Genomic DNA, 25,034 nt, shown 5'->3' with positions numbered 1-25,034 from the left:
ATGATTAAAATTGATTAAAAATTGGCTTTTGCAAGGAAAAGAGCAGCACCAGAAAGTTAATTAAATATTAACTTAACATCGATTCTCCACCTAGCGGTGGCAAACACAAGCAGAAGTGAGCGCCATTCGGCTGGGCAACCAATCACGTGACTCGATTTGATAGTCAACAAAAACCACGCCCCCTTTGGGACATAATTATTTAGTTTTATCAGTCTCTTCTATCTGTTTATCGCTGAAGAAGTAAAGTGAATGCGGTTTTCTCAGAAACAAAACGATAAACTCGCTAATGCTTTGTGTTCGTTGATTTCAAATATTGAGTCCATCAAAAATTTTAGCTTTCAAAAGGAGACATGGAAAAAGAAAGGTAAGAAAAGTTTTGATAAAAATCTTGCCGATCGAGCACTTAACTCAACGTCAAACCCTGCCAATAAAAACACTCATTTTTTTGACAGATTCTGCCTCTTGCTTCTGGAGCCTGGCGAAACGTACTTTGAGGATTTCAGTGGCTTATGGTTCAAGAAAGGAGCCAAAGAGCAAGTTCCGGGACGCCTCAAGTTGTGCTCCCGTTCTGCTGTTTTCGAACCAAGGGAAACTGCTTTGCCCCTCGTAAAACTGCCTCTTCAGCACTGCTCCAGGGTTGATCCATCTCAACCAATCCTGACTGAAAAGTGAATTTCGTACATTTTTTACTTTCTAAATTACATATTTGAAATTTTTAGCATTGGCGATGGTGTTGAAATTGAGTGCAATCAAGTCATCGAAATGCTTCCTGGAAACATTCTGGCTCCATACTCATTTTTAAAAGTATAAAAATTGCATTAAATATTTGAAGCTGAAATCGATCTTGCTCATTTATTAGGAGTCTCAAACATTTATATTTGTGCCAACCTACATGGACGTCGAACACATTTTGCGGCCTCTGAGCCAACTGCACAGAGCTGCAACACTTCCTCTTCAAGATCACAATAATATGGTTTTATCACCTTTGAATTTTTTACATTGAAACTAGCAATTTTTATTAATTCAGGTCGCCACAATTATTTTTTCCCGACAAGCAAGATTCAAATTCGACCCGCAGTGGCTTGAGGATTTCTCCGAGAGAATAATTTTCGAAGCCACAGCAAACAAAGTGACACCCTTGGTGGTGAATCCAGGCAGAGTTGTGCTCACAAACAGCATTCTATACTTTCAACCATTCAATAATATTGAACAGGTAAGTCAACAGAAGGCAAGAATCATAAAAGTTTGACCAATTTTTTTTTCTGCAGACCGTTGTTTTAAAAATCCGTCTCCGCCATGTCAGAAGAGTGACGAATAGAAGGTTTTTGCTGCGGCACTTGGGTCTTGAGATTGAATGCTGTCCCCAGAGTAGTGTGCCAAGAATTTACTTCAGTCTCGAAAGTGCCAGCGAAAGAGATTCTTTCGCTGAGGCGCTTCTAAGTCAGGACCTGGAATTAGACAATTTGCGGCAGGACGAAATGACCCTCAAGTGGCAAAACAGTGTTATTTCCAATTATGAGTACCTCAGCTATTTGAACAGGTAAAATTATAAAAAAAAAAATGTCACATATAAATTAGTTTTATGTTTACTTCAGCTTAGCCGATAGAAGTACAAGCGATTTGACGCAGTACCCTGTTTTTCCGTGGGTGATTTGCGATTACGAAAGCAAGCAAATTGACCTGAAAAATCCTCTCGTGTTCAGAGATCTGACCAAACCTGTTGGGGCGTTGGATTCCGTTAGACTGCAAAAGCTGCTTGTAATTTTCGGACATTGTCTTTTGAGGATTTAAATTAATTTTTATTGACAGGATCGCTACGATGAAATGGATCCTCCAAAATTCCTGTATGGCTCACATTACAGCGCCCCTGGCTTGGTTCTTTTTTACCTGGTTCGGCAATATCCCCATCTGATGCTTTGCCTCCAGAACGGGCGTTTCGATCATCCTGATCGAATGTTCAACAGGTATTAAAAAAGAAACTTCACTAATTGTTTTGAAACTAAGTTTTATTATAGCATGAAGGACGTCTGGAGAAACATCAACACAAACATGTCTGATTTCAAAGAACTGACTCCAGAGTTCTACGACCCTGAGCAGGAAGGCAGATTTTGCACAAATTTGTTTGGGATCAATTTTGGCCACAGGCATGACGGAAGAAAGGTTGGGGACGTCGAGCTTCCCCCTTGGGCATCAAATTGTAATTTACCAAAAATATATTCAATTTTCAAATTATTATTTAAATTTATTTTGACTCTTTTAGCAAAAGATTTTGTCGTCAAAATGCGTGAAGCTTTGGAGAGTGACATCGTGTCTTCCAATTTGAATCACTGGATAGATTTGATTTTCGGATACAAACAAATGGGAGAGGAGGCCGAAAAGGCGCACAATAGTAAGTTTCATTGTTTTGTTAAACTTTTTAACATAATTCCTACAAAATTAATAGTATTTTACCCCATGTGCTATGAGGGCAGCGTCGATTTGGATTCTGAAATGGATTTTGGCAAACGCCACGCTCTGGAGGTTCAAATAATGGAGTTCGGGCAAATACCAAAGCAGCTTTTCCAAGTTCCGCACCCGCCTAAGCTTCCCCTCAGCCCACAGTCACCGATACATTTGAATGATGTCACAGACAGTTTAATTACCTCCAAGGTTAATTAATCGCAGAATTTTATTCGCCTTTTAGGATCAAAATGAAAATTTCATTGCAGACTTTTTCCGAGGAAACAATTGTGTGTAAAGAACAAGAGGTGCAGAGAGCACACAGAGATTATGTTTCCGGCGTCACTTTTTCCAGCGATCGCCTTTACTCGGTAGGGCAGGATGGCACTTTGAAAATCTTCAAGTTGCCCGACTTGGCAGTGGAGCGAAGCGCCACCCTCTCATCTCTGCCCCTTTCTTGCTGCACCGTCCTTCCAGGCGCCACCACCGTCCTAGCAGGCTCCTGGGACAATAATTTGTAAGTCCGTCAAACAATAATTTTGATTGAAATACAAAATATTCTTTGCAGACACTCTTATGAGGTGGAGTTCGGGCGGAGGGTTGAGTTGCTGGCTGCCCACGAAGACGCGGTCACATGTCTCCAGTGGCGGCCTGGTCTGTTGGTTTCAGGTTCGTGGGATTGCTCGGTGCGTCTGTGGAGAGTCGAGGATGCAACTCTGGGCAAGCATCCAATCCGAGGACCTCAAGCCTATGTTGCCGAATTGCCACACGAAAATAAAATTAATTCCATTTGCGTTCAAAGGTAAATCGAGTGAAATAAAAATCCAAGTGAAATTTAATTAAATTCCTTAAATTTAGAGATTTCGTTTTGTCAGGATCATCCGGAGAAGTAATTCTGTGGGATCTGGAAACTCGCCAACAACTGAAAAACTTTCCATGTATGACTCATTTTACAAATTTCCATTGTCAAATATAGAAATAAAATTCGAATAGGCCACAACGATGATGTTGTCGGAGCCTTTTTGGACCCAGATTGCCGACAGGTGCTGACCTGCGGATCTGACAGTCAAATTCGCTTGTACGATCTTAATTCAGGTCTGCAGGTCTTTTGCAAAACAATAACTCAACAACCAACTCAGCTGGCCTGGAGGCAAAATCGCCTTCTCGTCGGCACCCTGGAAGGTCTGCTGCTTGCCTGGGATCTGAGGCAAGTGAGGCAAATTTCCCAGATCCAGGCGCACAAGGGTATTTTATTTTTGATTTAATTTTTGTTTGAAATTAAAAATCTTTTCTCAGGCGCCATTACTGCGGTCGGTCTTGACGAGGCTGCAAATTATGTTGCATCAGGAGGCACTGATAGAAGCGTTTCACTTTGGCGCTTTGCCGAGCTGTGATTTTGATCAAGATATTACTATATAAATAACTCCCAAAAGTAGCCAAATGATATGCTCAAAATTGTGATAAATTTGCACTCATGTTTTTATTAAACAAAAAATCAATTATTGTTTGCTCACCTCTCACTTGTTAAATAACAGCAACACATGCGGAAGATCAACAAGTATTTTTATGATCAGCAGAAATAAATTTGATTATCCAGCTGAAGCTGAAAGTATATTTTTGCTGACACTCCACTTTATGTAAGCCGACGCACTCTCAGCAGTTGCTTTTTGAATGTGCTAGTGCAACATGCAAGTGCGCGGATGGGACTTTTTGAGGGCCAACAAAAGGCCACTTATCTTCCTATTCTTACTCACAAAATTTATGTTCATTCTGTTTTGCGTTTTGTCTCTAAAGACTCTCGGTGAGTAGAGAACTTTCTTTTCAAGTCATTTTTCAAAAACCAAGGAAATTATACCAAAGACTCCATCAACCGCTTTGATTGGGACGCCACAAGAAGAATAGATTCAGAGCCGTCGGCTCTCAACAGGACGCCGAATCACCCGCTAATGCTGATTTACAACCGAATACCAAGAAGTGGAGGAACTACCTTAAAATCGCTACTTACAGAGTATATTCATAAAAAATTTCAATTCAATAAATAACCAAGAATATTTAGGCTGGGACACATCAGAGGATTCATTCACAGATCGTCAAAGGAACTTGATTACCGACAATTGACCTACGAGGAAGAAAAAATGTTTGTCCATGACCTCATGAGCGAGAAAAAACTCTTCTTCTTCCCATTTTCTTTTGATAGAACAATTTACTATATAAACTTTACAAGGTATATATGATTTTTTTTAAATTAATAAGAAAAATATGAAAATACAAAAACTTTTGAATTTTACATAGGTTCCGAGTCTACCGACCAGCGTACATCAATTTCCTCCGAGATCCGGCAGCAAGAGCAGCGTCCCTTTTCTATTCGCAACAAATGTCAAACCAATTGCTGGCCGACCCTGACAGTCGTGTCATGCTTAAGGACTCGGTGCAGGATGTTTTCGGAGAGTGCGTCTTGCACGGTCTTCCGGAGTGTAAATTTCAAGACGGCCAGTCTTACGAAACTGCTGTCGCTTACTTCTGTGGATCAGATCCTGAGTGCCTGTAAGTGGCTTCGTTTGAATATGATTTGAGAAGAAAATAAAAAATATACGTTTTTTAGGATATTGAACAGCAGAGCAGCTCTGCAAAGGGCAAAGAGGGTTTTGGAGACCGAGTACTCCGTTGTAGGAATTTTGGAGTTGATGAAAGAGTCGCTGAAAGTGATGGAAGCCTACGTGCCAAAATACCTCACAGGGATCTTGGCACTTTACAAACATCAAGGTACTCTAAAATAATTTATTTTCATAAAAATATTTTAATCTTATTTTTAATTTGAAAAAAAAATTATAACTATAATTTATTTATTTATTTATTGTATTAAAATTAAACAAGTTTTGGTCGGGAACATTATTTTTATCGGTACTTTATTCTACGAGCATTGCGCAAATAGATTGAAACTTTTGATTGTGAAATTTTCAGACGTGACAGAAAAAGTGAAAAAGTCCCTTCCTCATCCAGAGCCGTCACTCCGAGCCCTGAAAGTGCTGAAGCGCCAGTTCCGTTCGGACTATGAGCTTTACGAATTTGCCCTTCAAAGGTTGATGCTGCAGCTGAAATCTGTTCAGGGTAACTCCACCTTAAAGTAAACCATTTTCCATGCTATGGTTTAAATCTCTGTTTATTTGTTTCTTACACTCTACAAAGAGACGAGTTACAATAATTATTATTCTCATATATGTGATTCCCACAAAGAATATAATAATCATCATTATGTACAGTCAACTCAAAAAAAAATTCCTTTTTTAATACAAACATCTTCAAACAAGACTTTCAACATCAACTTTCAGCTCTTTTGGATTATTTTGTCAATTAAAATTTGCATGCTTTTGAGCATCAACAATTTTAATGAAGATTTGAAATAAATTAAATACATAATATTTTGAACGGTCCAACGCAATTTTCGAGCCTACTCGTTGTCAGAGAGCAAATAATTTTGTTTGATGTCGCCCTCTTTTGGCTCAAAATCTCTATCACGAGAGAATGATATATTGATGCTTTATTTTTTTCAATATATGTACAATTTTGTGTACAGTTATGCTTGTATATGGAGTTTGCCGCACACACAGTAAACCGTATCTCATATATATATATATTTTTTTTACTATTTACTTGACGTAGTTTATGCGTGTGTATTTTGATGTGGATTTGAAACGTGAAGTTTGCGTGTGTCTCTCACTGAAATAGTTTCAACACCACTGTTTTTATCACAATCATGACGTACACCGTGGATATATTTATCTAAATATACTCGCGCTCGCTTTCCTTGATCCCTTCTTCCTACAAAATTTTTTGTCATGTGTCAAACTCTCAAAGACTGAATTTTAAATAATGATCCAAATTTACGACTTTAATTTGAGTTTCTTTAGTGAATGTCGTCCGTTCCTTTCATGAAATTGTAGAAATGTGTTTAAAGCTTGGCAATGTTTGATCTTGTCCTACTAGACAGCAGTTTTAAGCGTAATAATCATAGAGAGGGATATTATTTGAATACTTTTTTGCTCAAGGAGATTTCTATCAACAATTTTTCATTCCTTATCGAGAACGAGAGGAGATGGAAAGGGTCAACATTTCAGGCAGGGTTGACACCGATTCACAGGTAGCACTGGCAAGAGAAGGGTTGAGAATATATTTCAACAACCGCGATTAAAATTTTGTGAAAAATTTACCATTATTGCCAACGTAGTATTTTGCCAGAGGAAACAGTCGCGTTAGTAATAATTATGTGATCCACCACTTAACACTGAAGGAATGGGTAATTATAATTTCAGCTAAGCCAGCCAGTTTGATGAGCCTGATTCAAAGCAAAAGAAAATTAGTTCCACTCACTTTCACACACGGCTATTTTTTTATTTTGTAAATATTTTCGACTATTTTCAAATCCACACAACCGTTTTGTGAATATATATTTGACAAGATGTGTGTGAGCCAAAAACTACTATTTTGGCTCGCCGCATCAGGGGTTTGATCCCTCGCTTGAAATGGCTTAATATTATATCAGAGAGGTGCAATTAATGCAGGTGAGCCGCAATCAATATCGAAATGCATCATTTTTGTGAACGAACTGAAAAATTTCAAAACAATTAAGTAGAGAAAAGCCAGCTTTTTCCATCATGACAATAAGTGAGTCTCTCATGGTCCCTTTCTTTAAAACACACTCTATAGTAGTAGTAAAATGCCAGAAGCTGAATTTGCAAGTGAAAATGTGTGCAAATCGATTTAGTAAATCCTACGTTAATTTGCAAGTGTAACGAGTTCCATTTGAGTGTTTGTTATTAATTTCTAATCGCTACGATAAATTCTTGGTGGACTTAAATTGTGCAGCAAACCAGCTGCCGCAGTAGTGAGATTTTTCAGAGAGATACAAAGTGCATTCCGAATACATTTTCAAGCGAATATTTATGTATATATTATATTTTTTACATATGAACATCGATAGTCTAGTTTTGTGCTGCTTACGGCTCTCTTGGTTTATCAAGTGGAAACGTGTGTGAGAGTTTTAGCAAAATAAGCGAGAGGATTTAATTTATTACGCATTTATTTCATGCTTATTTTCATGAATTCACGCAACACTTTTAAAATTAAACGCGCGCTCGCAAAACCACCCACCAAAATTATTGGTGAATCGCTTTCGTACATATTTTTTTTTTGTATTATATACCCGCAACATCCAAGTATGTGTCACTAAAATTAAAATTATACAGAGAACACAATAAATTACCAAATCAACACACGCAGATAAAGAGAGAAAAGTGAGTGTCTTTCCTTCTGGTTGTGTATTTTATTTTTATTTTTTAACCATTAAAATTTGCACGCCCTGAACAGTCACGCAGCTCTCGAATGAACCAGACTTTCTTCTTCACACACTGTACAAAACGAGAACCACAGCAACAGAAGGAGAGAGATTGAAGTACAAACGAGGCATATCAGTCTCATATGCAAATTCCATTCGCCACTCGGCGCCGACCCACCAACCCCATCAATGACAAAACACCAAAAATAATAATAAGAAGCAACTTTCCGTGATCAATTTTCCAATGAACTTTTGTAAGATATATGTAAAGTAGATCACAATCGTTTTGTTATTTCTATAGATTTTAGTTTACAAATAAATTACGCTCCGGGTCGCTTTTGGAACATTGCCCTCTGGCCGAATGGAATTGATACTTTTTATAAATATATAAGCTTGTCGTTTGTTAAGTAGAGTTTTTTTAATATTAATAAATACGGCGGAGATAGAATTGAAAGGGTGCAGTAGTTTCAAAGGGTGCATGCAGTGCTTCCAGACATCGAGTGTTTATTGCCCGAGTCACGATCGTCAACATTTTAAATACACGAGTTCTTTCTTTTACGTTTTCAACAGAAACATTTTCTTGTTTGGCGAAAAACCAGAGCACACACGTTCAGCGTTCACTTATTGGTGTTTGATGAAGAAGCCTCGACTCGTACAAAACCTTTGGCGCCAAATCGAAACGCCATTTGTCAGAGAAAAAAAACAAACGGTTTTGGTCACACTGCTCATTATTTTTACTCCTCGTTTTGAACTTCAGGGCACTCGGTGGGCTCTTTGACCTCAGCCGCCGCAGCCGCCGCCTCCTCTTCCAATTTTTTCTGAAGCGCTCTTGCGTCTGCGTCTGAAGAAAAAAAAGCAAATAAGTTAAATAATTAAAAATCATCTAAATTAACAAGTTTTTTCGTATGGCAATTTTCTAAACGGAAAAATGTTTTCCTCAAAAATAGGCTAAACCAACATTGATAAAAATTCCACCAAACCACGTTCACATCGCTCCAATTAAGATGGGAAATTAAAGTCTACATAAAAAATTGATCTTAAGGGAAATGATTGAGAAGTTTAAAAAGACACAAGATTAAATTTGATTTGAATTTTGATACCTTTCACTGCTTGGTCCTTCCAAGACCTTTTGTTTTCACTGAGGCAAGAAACCCACGGTTTTTTAAGAACAAAAGGTGCTGGCGACTGTGCTGTTGAACTTGCACTGCTGTTTTCTTCGCCTGAAAAATTCACATAAAGTAATAATGTAAAAAGCAGTTGCATTTTTTAGTCTTTATTAAAATTCTAGTTAAAAAAATAATATCTCTTAATTAGAATAGTCTAAACGATTCTTTTCAACAATAGACACAAATTTATTCATTTGTTAGGAGTTTTAAACACCACATTTTTTGTGTAAAGACTTGATTTGACTATTGCAATAAAACGAGTTCTTTAAAATAAGGAGGCTGAGATAAAATGTCTTAAAATTCGATTGAATGTTTTCCTTGAAATTTGATTTCAATTATGGACAAATTGGAATCGTACCTTCTTCAATTATGCTTGTGGTGCTGGGTTGCGTGGAGCCGGCGGAGGAGGCGTTGAGCGGCGCCAAAATGTAGTCGAGCATGTCGCTACACACGCCCATGCTGGGTTCGACAATGAACTCGATGAAGCCTGCCAAGTCGGGGAATTTCAAAAGCGAAAACAAAGGGACAAGAGAAAGTTGTATACCGATTTGGCTCTCGGCGACGAGGGTGTTGTTGCGGTCGCACAACGGGCTGAAAGGCAGACCCAGTTCCGACTCTTTGTCGCCCTGCAGGAAGAACTCTTCGAGCAGCAGCGAAGTCCATTGGTGATGCTCGGTCCACCGCTTGGCAGGGTGAGAAATGTCGCAGCAATGCAGCACCAACGACAACGCTTTCGACTTGTCTATACTGTAATTTCAAAATAAACATTTCGCCCAATTTAATATTTTATAATAAGAATAAATTCGTAAAGAAAAGGGTGATTTTTAATCAATAGATCTCAAATTATAGTTTTATTTTCAATCAGAATAAAGATCAAAATTTCAATTTTCTGGCTTTGAAATATTGTTTTAAAGCTGAAAAGCGTTATTTAAAGTCAATCTAAGCCCATGTCATGTAAATTTGGGCACGAAAGGGGCACGTGAAAGTCTTTTGACACTGATCGAACAATGCATAATTTACCTGGGCTCTGCTAAAGTGAGCAGGTTGCGCATGTTTTTGAGCTGTTGGAAGTGGAAACTCATGTCTGTGGCGAGCACCATGTCAATCACCAGAGTTCTGAACTCGCGATACTCTTCGCGAGACAAGTGGGACAGAATGTTGTTCTCTTCCTCCTTCAATATTCTGCAACGAAACTTGAGCTTAACTTAAATGAAGCATAAATAAATAAAAAATTCAAACAAAAGACGAGAAAAGAATTCATTAAAATGCGCGAGTTTAATCACTCTCGTTGCTTTAAAAATTAAACTTTGATTTTGACAATCTTGGAAGCGTAAACGCCTGCGAAAATCCAACGTATGCAACCGCACGGTCAGAGACGCTCAACGGGTTGCATACGCACTGACCTGAAGGTGGCGCTGGCGTGATGGTTCTCGAGGACGGCGCGGTCGTTGTAGAGCAGGGCCGTGTCCGACTGGGCCATCACGTGGAAGTTGTTGGTGGTGCCGGTGTGCTCGAGGTCGTGCACCACGGCCGCCACCAGTGTCGCGAAAATCTCCAAGTCCGACAGCCAATTCTGAAATCAAAACACATTTAATTTGCAAAAAAGAAAAACTCTGGAGGTAGATTTGTTTAAACCAAAATTTTGAAGCTTCATTTAATTTAAATATTTTTAATCATTTAAAAAGGCACTTGAATAATTCATTAACCAGATTAATTAATATGGATCATGTTAATTAGTACTTAAAAAATGGTACAATTATCCTGTTGCATGTTTCACATGACGGAGATATGGATCATGTCATGTCTATAATTATCAATTAATCTTAAAAGCATTTTGCAATTAACTCATTAATTAAAAATGAAAGTTATCAAGTAAAAAAAAAAAAGATGAAACATTTTGATGTGTATAAAAATAAGTGATTCGAAACAACAATAAAATTATATTTGTAAGCAAATAGCAAATTTTCTCAGAGTGAAGTATTTCCTTTAATTGTTGAGTCTAAAATTTCGCATTAGAGGGAAATAAAATCTTACACAGGAAGCAATAATCAACAACAAAGCCGTAAACAACTTTATCCATTTGCCCATGCACTTTAGGCGTGCGTGGCTCTTTTCAAGCAAACGGGGAAATTTCATTTGACGTGGCTGCGCGCACAAGCCGCGAGATCGGAGCAAACGTTGACTGACTTGCTCCGAATTTTCGCAAAGCCCAGGGCGTTGATCAAACTTTGCTCTCGACGCGACTCACCATCAGTCCTGTTTGGCAGAGCATGTAATGTACAGTTTGTGCTACGTCAGCTGCATGCAAGTTATTGTGGTACGGGTTCTTGTATTTACAGTAGCCTTCCTCCACCCGGCACAGGAAGTTCTCTAGAGTTTGTGGCTGCACCTAAAAGAGAGAGAAAAAATTAATAATAATTCAAATCGAAAAAGTTGCTGACAGAATTGCTTTCAATTTTCAATCAAAAATGTTTTGCCACAAATATAATCAATCAAATGTTTTTTCTTCTAAATTTCACCTTGAATTTGTGGATAATTCCGTAGCGGTTGAGCAGGTCGTAGCCCAGGTACTTGACAGGTTGGCCGTTGGCTGCCTCGCTCAGGGCGAAAACGTCAAACGTCCAGTCGTCCAGCGTCTGCAAATGCACATTCCGCTTTCAAATTCAAATTCTAAACGATTATTTGTTATTCTGGCGACAAATCTAATTTCGTGAGGCGGCTAAAATTTTTGAATTGAGACTGCGTGCTCTTTTTTTCGCTATTCCTGATTTGACGTTATAAATAAAAAGTAAATTAATGTGCTCGCTACTGGGAACGTTCAAATTGCAATCTGAACTTTCCTATTTTATTTCTGAATTCGAAAAGGGTGACTGGTTTATTTTAATTTTAGCTGCGGACAGTGAGGTTTACTCTTTCTGCTACATTTCTCTAGCCACACTATAAGAATAGTTTCAATCTTAAAACTATATTTGTGCTTTTGACGAGATTGCAATAAACGTGAAAAGAACGACGGCTTACAAGAGAACAACTGAAAAATCTTCATAGAAACGTGAAAATCAATAATTATATGTTGCATGTTAGTCTGTTTTTTTATTTGACAGAAATTTAGTCACCAAAATAGTCAGTATTTGACGAATTTCTTATTGAGATTTTTAAAATATTATTCGAGCCGACTTCATCGAGTTTTCATCAAGAAATCTGAGCTTTAAAGAAAAAAAAAACAATTTATCATGAAGTTTTCAACATTTTTGAATAATTTTCTAGCCATAATTATTTCAAATTTTGTGAATCTGAATCTATGAAATATATGATAGCAAGGAAACGATTACTTGAGACTTTAAATTTTTGTGATCAGCTTGTTTAACTTTCTGATAGTGCAATTGGACTTTTTTTCAAGTAACTGTTTTGTTTCATGCTTAGGAGCAATATATTGTTTAAAAATTAAATGTGAAATATTCAGTATTTTTTGCCACTATTTTAACTACCTTTATTTAATGTTTTTAAAAATTTTAATATATTTTGTTTTTGCATTACAAATTATAGCAAATTATAACATTACGAGGCTTTTTCTTAATAATGAAATTCTTAGCAAAAAATAAAAAAGTAAAAAAAAAATGATTAAATAAAATGTATCACTTTTTCAATAATTTTTGTTGCGAAAAGTTGTCAAAATCATTGTTATTCTTGTTTGAAAGTGTTTGTAAAGCCAACTTCAAGAGCCTAATTATCTGCGACAAAACAAAAACACTTGAAATAATTATTATTTCATCTTTTCTGCATTTATTAATTTTTAAAATTAAATTGTTACACTAGATATGCTAATTTAGACAATTATAATGGAAAGTATGTTTGAAAAATGAAAATTTTCCGTGTTTTCTTGCAAGTTTTGCTCACTAGAAATGCACGTCATTTTGTGGTGCGTTTTAAATCAGCAGCAGCAGCAGCAGAGACAAACAAATATAGAGAAAAAACAATTGTTATACTTCCCGTCTAGGATCAAAGAGAAAGTCGTAGAATGAGAAGAAATAAATATATGAAGAGTGGTGAATTGAAGAGAGAGAGAGTGACTGACCTTGAGTGCCCTGGCGACCTCGGGCGGGAACTGCATGAGCGGCGCCGAGGACATGCGTCGGTAGATGCGGTCGACGAAGATGCCGGCGCGGATGGCGTGCGCCACCGAGCGGAACTTGGGCTTCTCGTCGGCGCGGCGCCGCTGCGACGCCAGCTGCCTCGTGAACGTGGACGCGAGCCACTCGCGCACCTCGTGCGGCACCGCGTCCGGCTGCACCTCGCTCAGCTCGTCGTCCTCGTCCGCCAGCCGCCTGCGGGACACACGCGCCCCATCAGTCAAAAATCAAACCAACATGAAATTCGGACGCGCTGCTTTTGTGCTCGAAAAACACGGCGGCTCCTCGACTCAGCGTGTGTAATCGTGGGGGTTTGTTCGGGGCTTGTTTCGCTAACAGGAGCAGGTGAATTTGGTTTTAAAAAAAACGTGTGTTTCGTGTGGGGGTGCGTTTTTAACAAAGGGAAATAATAATTCTTGCGAGTCTTTGCTATTGTGGAAAGTTGGACATGAATGGGATAATTTTATACTTTTTATTTATTGTTCGTTCTGCTTGCTTTTGAGGTACGTTTCAGAAAAGTAGTTGATTAGTCTATTTATATGATTTGAATTATTGACAAAAAAAAATCACATTCGACTAGGCTTGGAACAATAACAAAAATTAGGGCATCTTCTAATTTATCTATTCTCTAGAGTTGGTCTATTTCCATTCAGATTTGAGTAAAGCTGTTTTGCCGGCATAAAAATTACCCTAAACGTTAAAATTAACTCTTAAAAATGTTGAAAATCCAGCCTATTTAATGATATTCATTATAATTATGGTATTCAAGAAGAGTACAACGATCTAAATCAAACTTTGACAAATAATTTTTTTTTTAAATCATTAAACGTTTGCAATTAAGCTATGAACCTCAAATGTAAAAAAATGGTTTTAAATAACAATTTTAAGCGTTTTCTTAATCATTAATAAAAGAAAAATTCTTGAAGTTTGCGAAATAACAAGAAGCAATTAAAATTATCAAATATTTAAATTTGTAATTTAAATAAATTATTTTATTTTTAAATAATCAAAAGTTTTATATTAGAGGCAGATGATAGGGGTATTGAGAGTTATAATAATTTATAGTTCTGTCATGTAATAAAATTTAAAGCTGTATTAAATTTTATTTGTTATATTTCAAATACCAATTATATTATTAAATAAAAATTGAAACAATTTAGAAAACTTTAATAATTATTTTAACTTTTAATATAGATAATATATCGCGTAAAAACTTCATGAATCCTGTAAAGTTTCTAAAAATTAGTGAAAATTTCGACCTGTGTGAAAATTGCCAAGCCTAATCGTGCACACAAATAAGTAGTGTTGCTTCTGCGTAGGCGTCTCTCTGTATGCGGCGTGCGCTTATCAAATGAATGGGCCGTTTTCGTTTTTACAACTGCGAGCTGTTCTCATTGAGTGTGCCAGAAGTCGGGCCATTCATCACGCCGTGATTAATGGTGGGCTCGGGACAGGGGCGCGTCTGCCGTCATCAAACAATCATCGAAAAATGCTAAATTCGTATTTTTATTGTTACAATTATCCGTTGAATTCCGTTGAGTTCAAAATTTTAATTTGAAGTGAAAAGTAAACAGAGGGAATTTTAATTTTGGGCCAAACGCGCCCCTGACGTGAATGCAAAGAGTGAGAGTTGCTGGGGTCGATACTGCTCGCGCGGTGATAGCACACAAGCATGGTTTTATCATTATTATTATTGTGTGGTATCTGGCGGTGCCACGTGGCTCACAAAAGCAAGCGAAACACACGGCACGCTTCGTTCAAACAATTTATCAAGCAACTGCTTCTTTTCAAAAGGGCCCTCGATGCGAATGTGGGCCGTTGGCCTCTGCTCGACTGTGGAAATTCCAATCAAGCGCTCAATTAAATCAGCACAGTGAAAATGGAACGTCGGAGAATATTTTAATTATTCAAAAAATGCAGTAATTTTCAAAACTAGCAGGAAATGTGGAAATAACAATTTTGATTCAACGACAACTGGGAAAAAGTTATTGTTTTAGAAATTTCTCTGAGGATAATTTGATGTGGTAACAAAGTGTCAAAAGGAATAAATCTGACTGAGAAAATGATTTAAACTTTTAAATTCAATGCAAAGTTTTGATGTAAGCTGGGATAAATCTTATTAAAATTTACAAACTTTTAAAGATTATTATAAAACTTCGTCCCTTTTGTAAATTTCCAATCATATTTCCAATGCTCCGTTTTAACGAGTTTTCTTTCATTAAGTCGCACAGATGCATTTAAAAGGCAGATTAATCAATGCCTAGACAACTTTATTTTCCTGTTCGCAATGGGAAAGTAGTTTTGCAAAGCGCATCCATCATCCAGGCTAGTTATACGGCGGCGCGCGCTGACCCAATTCCCAACAATTGCATTTTCCGAGTGGGTGACGCCGATGCTAATTTTCATCGTGCATCAGTTTCACGTGCCGATCTCAAAGGAGTGATAAAATTTTGTATGAAGTGAAGGTGTAAATGTAGAGGAGGCAGTGTGTCTATGTAATTAATAATTGCTCCACTCTAGAATGGGCAAAAAATGAGACGGATGCCTTGGGAAAGCAGAATTTTTGGTTAGTAATTGGCCTAAATTATGCATCAAGAGGCGCCAAATTACAAAAGGCAAGCGCAGAACTTCAAGCAGCGGTTTAATAATAAATTCAGCAGATCAAAAAGAGAGAGATAAAAAAAAACACTACCTGCGAGTCTGGAATTATTAGAAGGAATTAATCGTGCTTCTTTAGAGGGAAACTGGAAAATCGATGCAGCTTTGGCCGATCCAATTTTGCCAGCTCTCGGAGCAAGGTGATTATTTAATTTCTTTTTAATCAATGCGGTCGCTTTTTTAATTAAATATTATCAATGGAAGAGAGTGTATATTTTACATGAACAAACAGACTTGGTGAGATGAAATTAAAAGCTGGTGGCGGAAAATGATATCAGCGCCGGTGCAGGGCTTGCTCGTGACTCGTCTTCAGACACGTTAAAAAGCCAATCAATTACGCTGCCTGGAATGAGCACCTGCGAATCGGCCCTCGGGGAAATAAATGCGGATTAATTTTACATCCATCGCGCCAGACTCGGCCGATATCCGACTTTGTGTTGCCTCGGCACGGAAGAAGCAAATTGCCTACGGACGGAGCAACAGACGAGGGCACTTTTATATCTGCGCTCATCATGCGATGCGACGGACGCAATCATGGGGAAAACGATATAAATAAAGGCAAATCGATTTAAAAACTAGCGTAAAAAGCTAAATCAAGCATAACTTTTTGAAATTCTTGCAATTAAAATGTAATTTTTTCAATAGATGATAATTATAATGATTTATTTATAAATATTATATAAGATTTTAACATTTTATTATTTTTAAATTAATGCGCGCATGATTCAATTAAAATGATTTGAATTATTAACAAGACGTTAAATTACCTAAAATAAATTAAGTGAATCTACATTTAAGGCGGCAACAGTAATTTTGCGCAGAAAGATCTACATGACTTTTTGTGTGAATTAATTAAAGTATTATAATCTAAATTAGATCCTCTATTAATACAAACATTAACTAATATACTTATATTTGCGGAATTCTCAGATTTTGTGGCTTTTGCACCCAACGTCACAAAAGAAATTGAAGCAATTTGAAAACGGAACACAAATTTTCAAGCGATTTTCCGAGTCACGAGCGAGTACTGCACAGCTCGACATTGATTCACCTCACAGGGACGGAGATCACGGACGTTAATTACGCTGACAAGTGCATTGTTTCAACAACTAGCTGTCACGCCTAATCAGATCGGCACTGTTTGCCTTGCAAGTGCACAAGACGAGGAAGTGGAACCACAGGTGCGAGTGCAGCTGCAGCACAGTCCGGGCAAACATGGCGCAAACAAATGTGGTGATGAAGTTTAAAGCGGATTAGTCCAGGAAGCAAAGGTTTCAACCTCGACAAAATTCATGCCAGTTTGAAATTTTCACCATCTATTGAGACAAATTTGCTGAGATTTTCCCTATCACTACCTTTTGACCTCAAAAAGTTCTTTTCAAAGGTGGCGTATATATTTAATTTTATGTAGTAATTTTTCTATTTCACGTACAATCAATAGCAAGTTTAAATAGCCTTCAAAAGGTCAAGCTTCCTCGAATCAGACAATTTTTGAGGGCAAAAATTTCATTTGTTTGAACATAGGTCAATACTTTGTTCATTAGATTTTAGCTTTGGCTCTTCCGGAAAAAAATTTAGGGGAAAATATAAAATGTTTCATACAAAACTCGTAGAGAATTTAATTTTGAATTCTTTTTGTGTTTAAAATTATCATCTAAATCCAAAGCGTCAAAATTTATAAAAGCGGAAATGTTGAAAAATGAGGATTTTTGTCCAATTTTTACTTTATAAAGATCAAACATTGACCTACAAAATCAAGGATGAATCGTGCCAATTTATAGACATTTCCTCTCAATCGTTAAAATCTTATTGTTAGCAACAATAATGGAAATGTAGATTTTCGATATTATAAATTCAGTCAAATAGGAAATCTCAGAAAATGTGTCTCGATGCACCTGTTACAGATATGGTGAAAATTTCAAGCTGGAATGACTTTTTCCTAGTTACTTGGGGCAAAATACTTTTAATTCTTGGACTAGATACCACATTAATTATTGCAAAATAATTAATTAATTATTTCAATTTGTAGCCACAAAGTTGAGAGATAATTATTGTTCTTTTATTATTTTTAAAAGTAAATTCAGATTGGATTAAAATTTGAAATGCTGTATGAATATAAAATAATTACAGGAAAAGGTGAAAATTTAAAATTTATTTACAAAAATTGCGGAATAATTTTGGTTAATTTTGTTGCCACGTTTGCCCGGCTAATTGAATGTGTGTCACTAGCACGCACACAATATTTATGAATATATAAAAGCAAAGAACAATGAATGGAAAGACTCGTGTGTGAGAGAAAAAGGTGCTTGTTTTTTTGCGGAGAAAGGTGGTGAGGGGGGGGGTGGTGGGGGGTGCAGTTAGCCGAGGGGAAGTTGTTTTTGCGGATGAACCTGGCCCACACGGGAGCTCGGAGGCGCCTCCGTCGCAGACCCCCCTGCGGGGTGCTGACTTGTGCGGGTGCGGCGGCGGGGTGGCGGTGGTCCAGCGGCGCCGGCGGCGACGACTGCTGCCTCAGGAGGGCCCGCCCTGTGCGTTTGCCGCCCTCGTCCTCGCCCGTCCTGCCAGGGCAGCCACCTGTCTCCGCCCTGTGTGCATAGCGCAGCTGCTGCTATTTGCCTGCCGCCAACCAGTGTGTGCAAGCCAAAATAAATTGATAACAAAAAAAGAAAAAAACTAGTCGCATGCGGGGCCGAAAAAATTGTGCGGACGCGAACGAACACTGCCCGCAGAGCTAGTCACGATCATTGGTCAACCTTCTTCGAGAGAAATTCATTCAAATCATCCGAGAAGTTGGAAATTGTCAAATAAAAATGTTAATTTATGAATTTTGTCGTGTCGATAAAAAAAAGAGAGACTTTATTTTAAACAAATTACAGCAAAAACTCTAAATTAAATTAATTACAATTTATAATTACTCCTCTTTCTCTTTTTTAGAAAAGTATTTCAATTTTTTAAGCATCTAGTTATTAGCAAATGAAATTGTTCTTTTCTAGGAAGAAAAGAAATGCTTTTTGATATCACCAGTCACGTCCCCTGAGGCGGGCACGCAGGAAAATATCACTTTTCCACTCAAAGGCTGCCGTTTCGGTCACGGAAATTCAACTTATAAGTCAATTTTTCAAAAGAGCCGCTTTCTCGTGACGCAGTTCTGGGACCTTGCGTGGCCGAGTCGGCAGGAGGGATCGTTTTTATGCGTTTAGTCGAGTTTCCGCAAGGGATTAATCTTGTTGGGAAATTTCCCATTAAGTTAGATTTGAGCCAAGCTGCGCTGTGCACAAATGGCAAAACGTTTCACGCTCTGCCGCTGTGAATTTGAGAAATGACTGCTGGCCCGAGCTTTCCTCACAAGCAAAACTTTATAAATAGAAAACTAAACAAATTTGATAAATATAGTTAAAACTAAAATAACAAAAAAGTTATTAAAAGCAAATATAATTGTATTAAATTTCCAATAGTAGAGAAGAAAAAACATTTTTATTTGATTTTTTTACGCTGCCGAGTTTTTGCTGAAGCACAACAAACTGCAAGACACTTTGATCCCAGCAGATTCGAGCCCAACTTTTCGCAAACACCGTGAACGTTGACCAACCATCACCGCAGGGAGATTATTATAAATCTCCGAGTTTGTCGCTTGCGGGCCCCAGCTCTGGGGAGTGTTGCTTGAGGTTTTCCTTCGTTCGGCGTCGTGGAGAACTTTCGACACCAGCCCAACGTTGTCATTCCGATCTCAGATTTTTCTTAGTCTCTCTGCCAAAATTAAAGGCTCTCTTAACCTTGAATTCATAGATTCATTTTTATGAAGTTGGACAAAATTAACTCTAAAAAATATAAATTATGAAAAATATTTGAATTGATGATTCAATTTTGAATTATTCTCGAAAAAAAGTGAACAAACTTTGTCGATTCATTGTGGTAAAATTGGTTTGTTTCTTTTTTTTAACAATTTTAACGTTCTTTTACGTTTTAGCAGAATTCAAAATGGTAAATTCTTGACTATTTAGCATCAGAAATGGAGTTTGAAATCAAATTTCCAGTTCTTAAACTAAAAACTTAAAGTAACTTGCTCAAATATATATACATTATTTTTTCTAAGAACTAAATCACTATTTTTGCTGTAGCTCACAAACAATTAAAAATTAATTAAAAATCAGCAACTTTTGAGAACCTTTAACATTGTTGAGCTCAAAATTAAGTGCAAAGCGAATCTCTCTGTTCATCAAAAGCGAGATAATATTCCATTGTAAATCCGACATGAGCTGGAAATTGGCGGTGATGGCCCTGAGGGATGGTTTGGGCGCCCTTTGTGCTCTCCACGGCGCCGACATCAAAAGGAGCAGAGAAAGGGAGCAGGTTGAATAATCACCGAGTTCGGCAGGGCCAAAAGTGGCCTTATTTCTAAACCAAACACTGACCATACCACTACATTACCAACAGAGCGGCGGGTCGAGTAATTAATGCATCGCCCTATTTTAACTCTGCGTTTACCCAGAGAGAGACCAAAAAACTCACACACACACGCACAGCGAAAGGAGGAGAACAAAATAAGGATCAACATTTATATAGAAGCGAACACAAACAAACAACGAAATGAGATATAATTGCGCGTCGGCTTCACGGTACTAATTGGCCTCCCTTATAATGCAAACAAATTGCATTCTCAGCGCCAAATTGAATATGTACTTTAATTGCCACAGTCGCGAAAGTGGTTATCCGCGTGACCTTTGGCCCTTTCCGGTGCAAAGCTAATTAAGCCGAGAGAGAGATTCAATTCCGTATGAAAACCAATTAGCTTTTGCATGAGTTTAATCTGCTCGGGCGCTCGCGAGATATGGAAATTCAAAACTCTGCACGAGTTCAAATATAGAGAAGCTTTTCATTTGAATTACAAATTTGCTCGAGAAGTGCAAGAGAGAAAATTGGAAGACCGAAGAAGTTTGACTTTCGTAATAAACGCGTTAGCGTGCAAAACTGAAAAACGCGAGATGAAAATTTATTCAAAAGTGGCAGAATGGAAATTAAAAAACGGTACAAATATAGAGTAAGATAAGGAGATCAGCAGTGAGGGCGATTCATTCATTTAATTAGAAGGTTTTTCGCAACCCTATGAATAATTCAATTATAAGATGGTTGTGATTTTACATTTGAACTTTCGCATTCAAATTATTAAAAAATAATTTACTTTAAAAAGCAAACAAAACAATTCATTTGAAATAAAAGTCCTGTCACTGCATTTATTTTTTAATCTGTCACTGTAATTAATTTGAATCACCCTTGCTGCTGCTGTTTATAATTGTTTTTTTTTCTGTTGCAGGACAAACAAACGCAAGCAAAACACCGCAGCTTTTAATCATCAACAGTGTTTCAAATTTTATGGTAAACTCATTCACGTCGGCAAACAAACGAAATTAAACGCAGCTGCTGAAATGAAATATAAATTCGAGTGCACAAGACTGAATTCGCAGCGAAAAGCAAAATGATAGCGATGATTTGCGGGGCGCTGTGTTTTTTTTCCATGAGTGAAAAAGGGTCTCGCCACTTACCACTGCTTAATTCAACCACCTCGCTTTTAGTTCTAAAACTGCAAAGTCAGCACAACATGTAAACAAACCAACTCGCTCATCCGCAAGACCTACTGGTTTTCTTTGCCACTACCAAATTAATTATTAATTTGCACTAAATTCGCGCGCAGCAGTCAGTCTCACTCTCTCTACGCACAAAATAGGAAGAGAATGCGATACTCACTTTGTCTCGTCGATATAGACGGCTTCCAATACGCGCGCGGCGTATTGCAAGTTGCGTCTGAGCAGGTCGACAGGCACCTCGCCGCGGTGCAGCTGCTTCAGCAGGCACCGCAGTCTGCAAACCACAGAGCAAAAATAAAAAAATGCAATTACTCCGATTGCTTGTGGGAATTGATCGATCGAGGCCTTTTTGATGGAAAAAACGCGTTATTTTTGGCGGCGAAATCGTTCACAAGGGAGCGGAAAAATCTCAAATGTATAACGACAGCCAATTTTGAAGCTTGATTTTTTTAACTTGAATATAACAAAAAGCACGGAAATTTGTTCTCAATAATTACTTCCAACTTATTTATTTTCTGCGCTCTCTGATTAAATTTATCAAAATTTTCTTTCCATATTTCGAATTACTTTTTTATTTTGATTAATTTTCTGCTCAATTCGATGAGAGTTTTGTAATTACATTTTTTTATGCTTACTATTTTTAATAAAAAAGCACCAATCTATTATTGTTGAAATCTGCTTTATTTTAAATAAAAATTAAATAATACTACCATTTTCAAATCAACTGTTTTGACTGTGGTTTGAATTATTTGAACTAAAAGGAATTGTTATTTTTCAATGAAACATAATTATATACATTTTAAGAGTAATTTAAAAAAATATTTTAATTAAAGTAAACATGAAAAATATATTCTAGATCTTCTAAATTTAAGATATTAAATAAAATTTAATAATTTCAAATTTATACTAGATTAAATTTATAGAAATAATTACCTGAGGGCAGCCTTGTCGCAGGCGTCGGGCGTATCCACGGAAGGTAAATTGTCGGCGGCGAGGTCGACCGCCTCCAGGGCGGCCTCCTCGTGAATGCCAGGGCTGTCGGGGGCGGTAAAAGGGGGTGGCGTGGTGGAAACGGGAGGCGGCGAACTTACGGAGGCCTGGTGGCGCGGCGCTTTTCCGCTGCTCCGTCGCACGATCGTCAGCGAGCCTTGCTCTGAAACAGACAAAGTCATTCGTTTTTAATTAAAAAAGGCTCTCAAAAGATGAAGCAAAAAAAAATTGTGAAAATAATCCTGGCTTTTCCATTTATCGATTCTATTCTGACTGAAATTTAACAATTGAAGGTAAAATCAGGAAATGAGTAAATTGGAAAATTAAATTAATCAATAAACTTTTATTAATTTATTGGAGCTTTTATTTCAAATGTTCACAGCATTGCCAGTCATACCTGCATCAATTTTGTAAATTTTTGAAAAATTACAGTGTTAATGTTATAATTTTTTTGCTATTTAATTATTTGAATTTTGAAAATTACCGTCAATAACATTTGAATTCAGGGCAATGTCACTTTACCGAGTTCAGACAAATGGTATTGTTGAAAAAATGCTCACGCTCCATTTTTATTTTCCTTTTTCCACGTTTCAAATTAAGATAAGCAACTGCAGCTGCTGGTAAACAGTACGTGTCTGTCAAAAGGCGAAATGGCTGAAAAAAGGCAGCGGAAAAGTCGTAAATCAAAGCGAACGTCGCATTTTTGCCTCTCATACACATTCGCACTCTCGGCCTTTTCAATGCGGACCTTTTTCTTTTCCTTCTTTTGCCAAAATTGATCTCGATTGATTTTCCTGGAAGGTCCATTAAGTTAATTGCAAGCATTTTTCCACGTCATTTTCGGAATGCGCGCAATATTGATGCGGCGGTGAAACTATTTTCAATTATCGCGCCATCGCTGAAGCAAAAAAATTCCTCACTATTTTTTCAATATAAAATAATTGCCCTCAGAGGATCGAACGATTCCGGCTACAATTTGCTGATCCAAAATAAACTGTTAATAATTTTATCACAGAGTTATTTTGGTCGTTTGGGGAGTCGCGATTTGGCCGAAAATAAAATTAAAATGAGCCAATTCCAACAAGTCACGCTCAGCCTGGGCTTCACTTTAACTGATGAATTATTCAAATTCGTGCGGCGGATCAACATCAATCTTCCGCGGCGCACGGATTTGTTGCGTAATCTGCATTTTGAAAAACGGTTTCTTTTAGCGAAAGCTGCGTGCGACAGGAAATGAATACTAAACAGAGAGATTTAGTAGTTTCAACGTTAATTTGAAATTTTGCCTTGGAAAAATCTAACCAAAAACAAATTTTTATCTTATCTTTTAGTCAAATATTTTGAATCGCAAAATTTGTGAATAATGTATGAAATTATTCAACATAACACAATTAAATGTTTAAATTATTCTTCTGCAATATTTTTAAAAAGTCCTGCCAGTTGAAGCAGTTTAATAATTTAAAAAAATTTGGAAATCTGGTTATAAGATTCATATAACTTTTTAAAATTAAAAGAAATGTGCCTTTTCCCAATTAATTTATCCTTATTTCGCTAAATGGTACCATCAATTTCATAATTGCTAGTTCATTGAGTTTGAAATTTGTTTCTCTTTCTTTGTTAATTTATTAAAATGGAGCAAATTAATCGTTCCGATCAAATTCATTTTCGGTTAAATGGTTTGAAAGCGCTGCAAAGGGACTACAAAAAGAGATAAATTTTGACGCAGAAATCCAATATTTGCCCCACGCGAGAGAGCGAATATTTGAACAATGGAGCGATTATTCTGCTCATGTACTTGCAAAGCTCAATTTGGATTCAAATTACGTGCCACATTCAAATGTGCTAATTCGACGTGCGTCGAATTTCATCTGTCAATCGGCGATTTGCAAATTAAAACGAAATTAAATTGCAGAGGGGAAAAAGGTCCTTAATTGGTTCCATTCAGGAGACGAAAAAAAACTCGCTTCAAAGGACAACTTTCTTGCAATTTGAGCTCCATTCATGGTGTGTTTTGAGAGCTGAAGACTCAATTAAACTGGCGAGAGATTGTTTGTTGATTGGGAACGCGGCGACTCAGCACTTTGATTTCGCAGCTTCATCAGCGTGTTTACCTGTACAGAGCTTATTATTTTATGCGCACACACACGAGCCATTGATCGACGAACACAGGCGCAATCTATTTCACGGCCTGTTTGACCTGCCAATAATTGGATGCTGGGTGCATTGTTGCGAGAGAGAAACTCGGTCAGCCGCAGGGAATTGATAAAACTACATGGAAACGGAGCCGCCTTCATCAATTGGGCTAATTATTTAGTTAGGAATTTAAATTCGATTCCTTGCAAAATTGGCATTTTAATTCGCCGAACTATTAATTCAATTGAATTTGCTTCAGGATGTCATTTATCAAGCTGAAATTTGACTTCCTTCCCTAAATTTTCATATTTTCCTCTGTAAATTTCCAAATTGATTATAAAAATCCCTTTTTTTTGTAACAAAAAATATTAAGATTTGAACACGTTCTTTAGATATTATTGTCAAGAATTCATAACTTTAAAATACAATTCTGTTTTAGAAATAATAATAGTTTTGACTGAAAATAACTTTTTTTAAATCAAATTGAGACATTCTAAATATAATTATAATTGTCAAACTCATATTAAATTTACTCTTATTTTAAAAGAAAATGTTCATAATTTAATATATAGTTCGTTTTTAACTTTATTTATATTTCATGCAATAT

The 25,034-nt window shown here is 37.1% G+C and overlaps 3 protein-coding genes across 9 annotated transcripts in view; 2 read left to right on the top strand and 1 right to left on the bottom strand.

Moving 5' to 3' along the window:
• The first annotated feature begins 177 nt into the window (after nucleotides 1-177).
• Nucleotides 178-4,041, top strand: LOC132195810 (protein FAN-like). 2 transcript variants are annotated; one of them, XM_059618024.1, is made up of 16 exons: nucleotides 178-364; nucleotides 453-668; nucleotides 720-804; nucleotides 860-973; nucleotides 1,028-1,213; nucleotides 1,269-1,540; nucleotides 1,596-1,758; nucleotides 1,810-1,964; nucleotides 2,016-2,197; nucleotides 2,261-2,389; nucleotides 2,444-2,649; nucleotides 2,709-2,956; nucleotides 3,008-3,241; nucleotides 3,298-3,377; nucleotides 3,433-3,684; nucleotides 3,736-4,041. In XM_059618024.1, exons 1-16 carry the CDS (start codon nucleotides 351-353, stop codon nucleotides 3,831-3,833), a joined length of 2,634 nt encoding a protein of 877 aa, XP_059474007.1. In that variant the 5' UTR covers nucleotides 178-350; the 3' UTR covers nucleotides 3,834-4,041. The 2 variants fall into 2 exon arrangements, with proteins under 2 accessions (XP_059474007.1, XP_059474006.1); XM_059618023.1 differs by having other exon boundaries at nucleotides 2,261-2,649.
• A 48-nt stretch (nucleotides 4,042-4,089) lies between these two features.
• LOC132195813 (heparan sulfate 2-O-sulfotransferase pipe-like) lies at nucleotides 4,090-7,665 on the top strand. The gene is made up of 6 exons (XM_059618035.1): nucleotides 4,090-4,240; nucleotides 4,300-4,447; nucleotides 4,496-4,663; nucleotides 4,732-4,983; nucleotides 5,042-5,202; nucleotides 5,401-7,665. The coding sequence occupies exons 1-6, from the start codon at nucleotides 4,126-4,128 to the stop codon at nucleotides 5,565-5,567; spliced, it is 1,011 nt and encodes a 336-aa protein (XP_059474018.1). The 5' UTR covers nucleotides 4,090-4,125; the 3' UTR covers nucleotides 5,568-7,665.
• LOC132195811 (dual specificity calcium/calmodulin-dependent 3',5'-cyclic nucleotide phosphodiesterase 1-like) overlaps nucleotides 6,351-25,034 on the bottom strand; it is a 133,054-nt gene continuing 114,370 nt past the window's right edge. For 5 of the 6 annotated variants that reach the window (XM_059618026.1, XM_059618025.1, XM_059618029.1 and 2 more), the window contains 12 exons: nucleotides 22,238-22,457; nucleotides 21,465-21,578; nucleotides 18,113-18,307; nucleotides 13,010-13,259; nucleotides 11,457-11,573; nucleotides 11,186-11,326; nucleotides 10,341-10,510; nucleotides 9,958-10,119; nucleotides 9,482-9,684; nucleotides 9,296-9,424; nucleotides 8,872-8,991; nucleotides 6,351-8,612 (listed from right to left, as the gene is read on the bottom strand). In XM_059618026.1, the coding sequence (XP_059474009.1) occupies nucleotides 8,506-8,612; nucleotides 8,872-8,991; nucleotides 9,296-9,424; nucleotides 9,482-9,684; nucleotides 9,958-10,119; nucleotides 10,341-10,510; nucleotides 11,186-11,326; nucleotides 11,457-11,573; nucleotides 13,010-13,259; nucleotides 18,113-18,307; nucleotides 21,465-21,578; nucleotides 22,238-22,457 (1,928 nt within the window). In that variant the 3' untranslated portion in view covers nucleotides 6,351-8,505. The remainder of the gene's footprint in view (nucleotides 8,613-8,871; nucleotides 8,992-9,295; nucleotides 9,425-9,481; nucleotides 9,685-9,957; nucleotides 10,120-10,340; nucleotides 10,511-11,185; nucleotides 11,327-11,456; nucleotides 11,574-13,009; nucleotides 13,260-18,112; nucleotides 18,308-21,464; nucleotides 21,579-22,237; nucleotides 22,458-25,034) is intronic. The other variant, XM_059618030.1, reaches the window with a different exon arrangement.

This window comes from Neocloeon triangulifer, unplaced genomic scaffold (assembly GCF_031216515.1).
Source record: "Neocloeon triangulifer isolate White Clay Creek 2 clone unplaced genomic scaffold, ASM3121651v1 ptg000010l, whole genome shotgun sequence".
Taxonomy (NCBI): Eukaryota; Metazoa; Arthropoda; class Insecta; order Ephemeroptera; family Baetidae; genus Neocloeon; species Neocloeon triangulifer.
The sequence above is the reverse complement of the archived record's forward strand: the minus strand, read 5'-3'. Positions and strand labels throughout refer to the sequence as shown.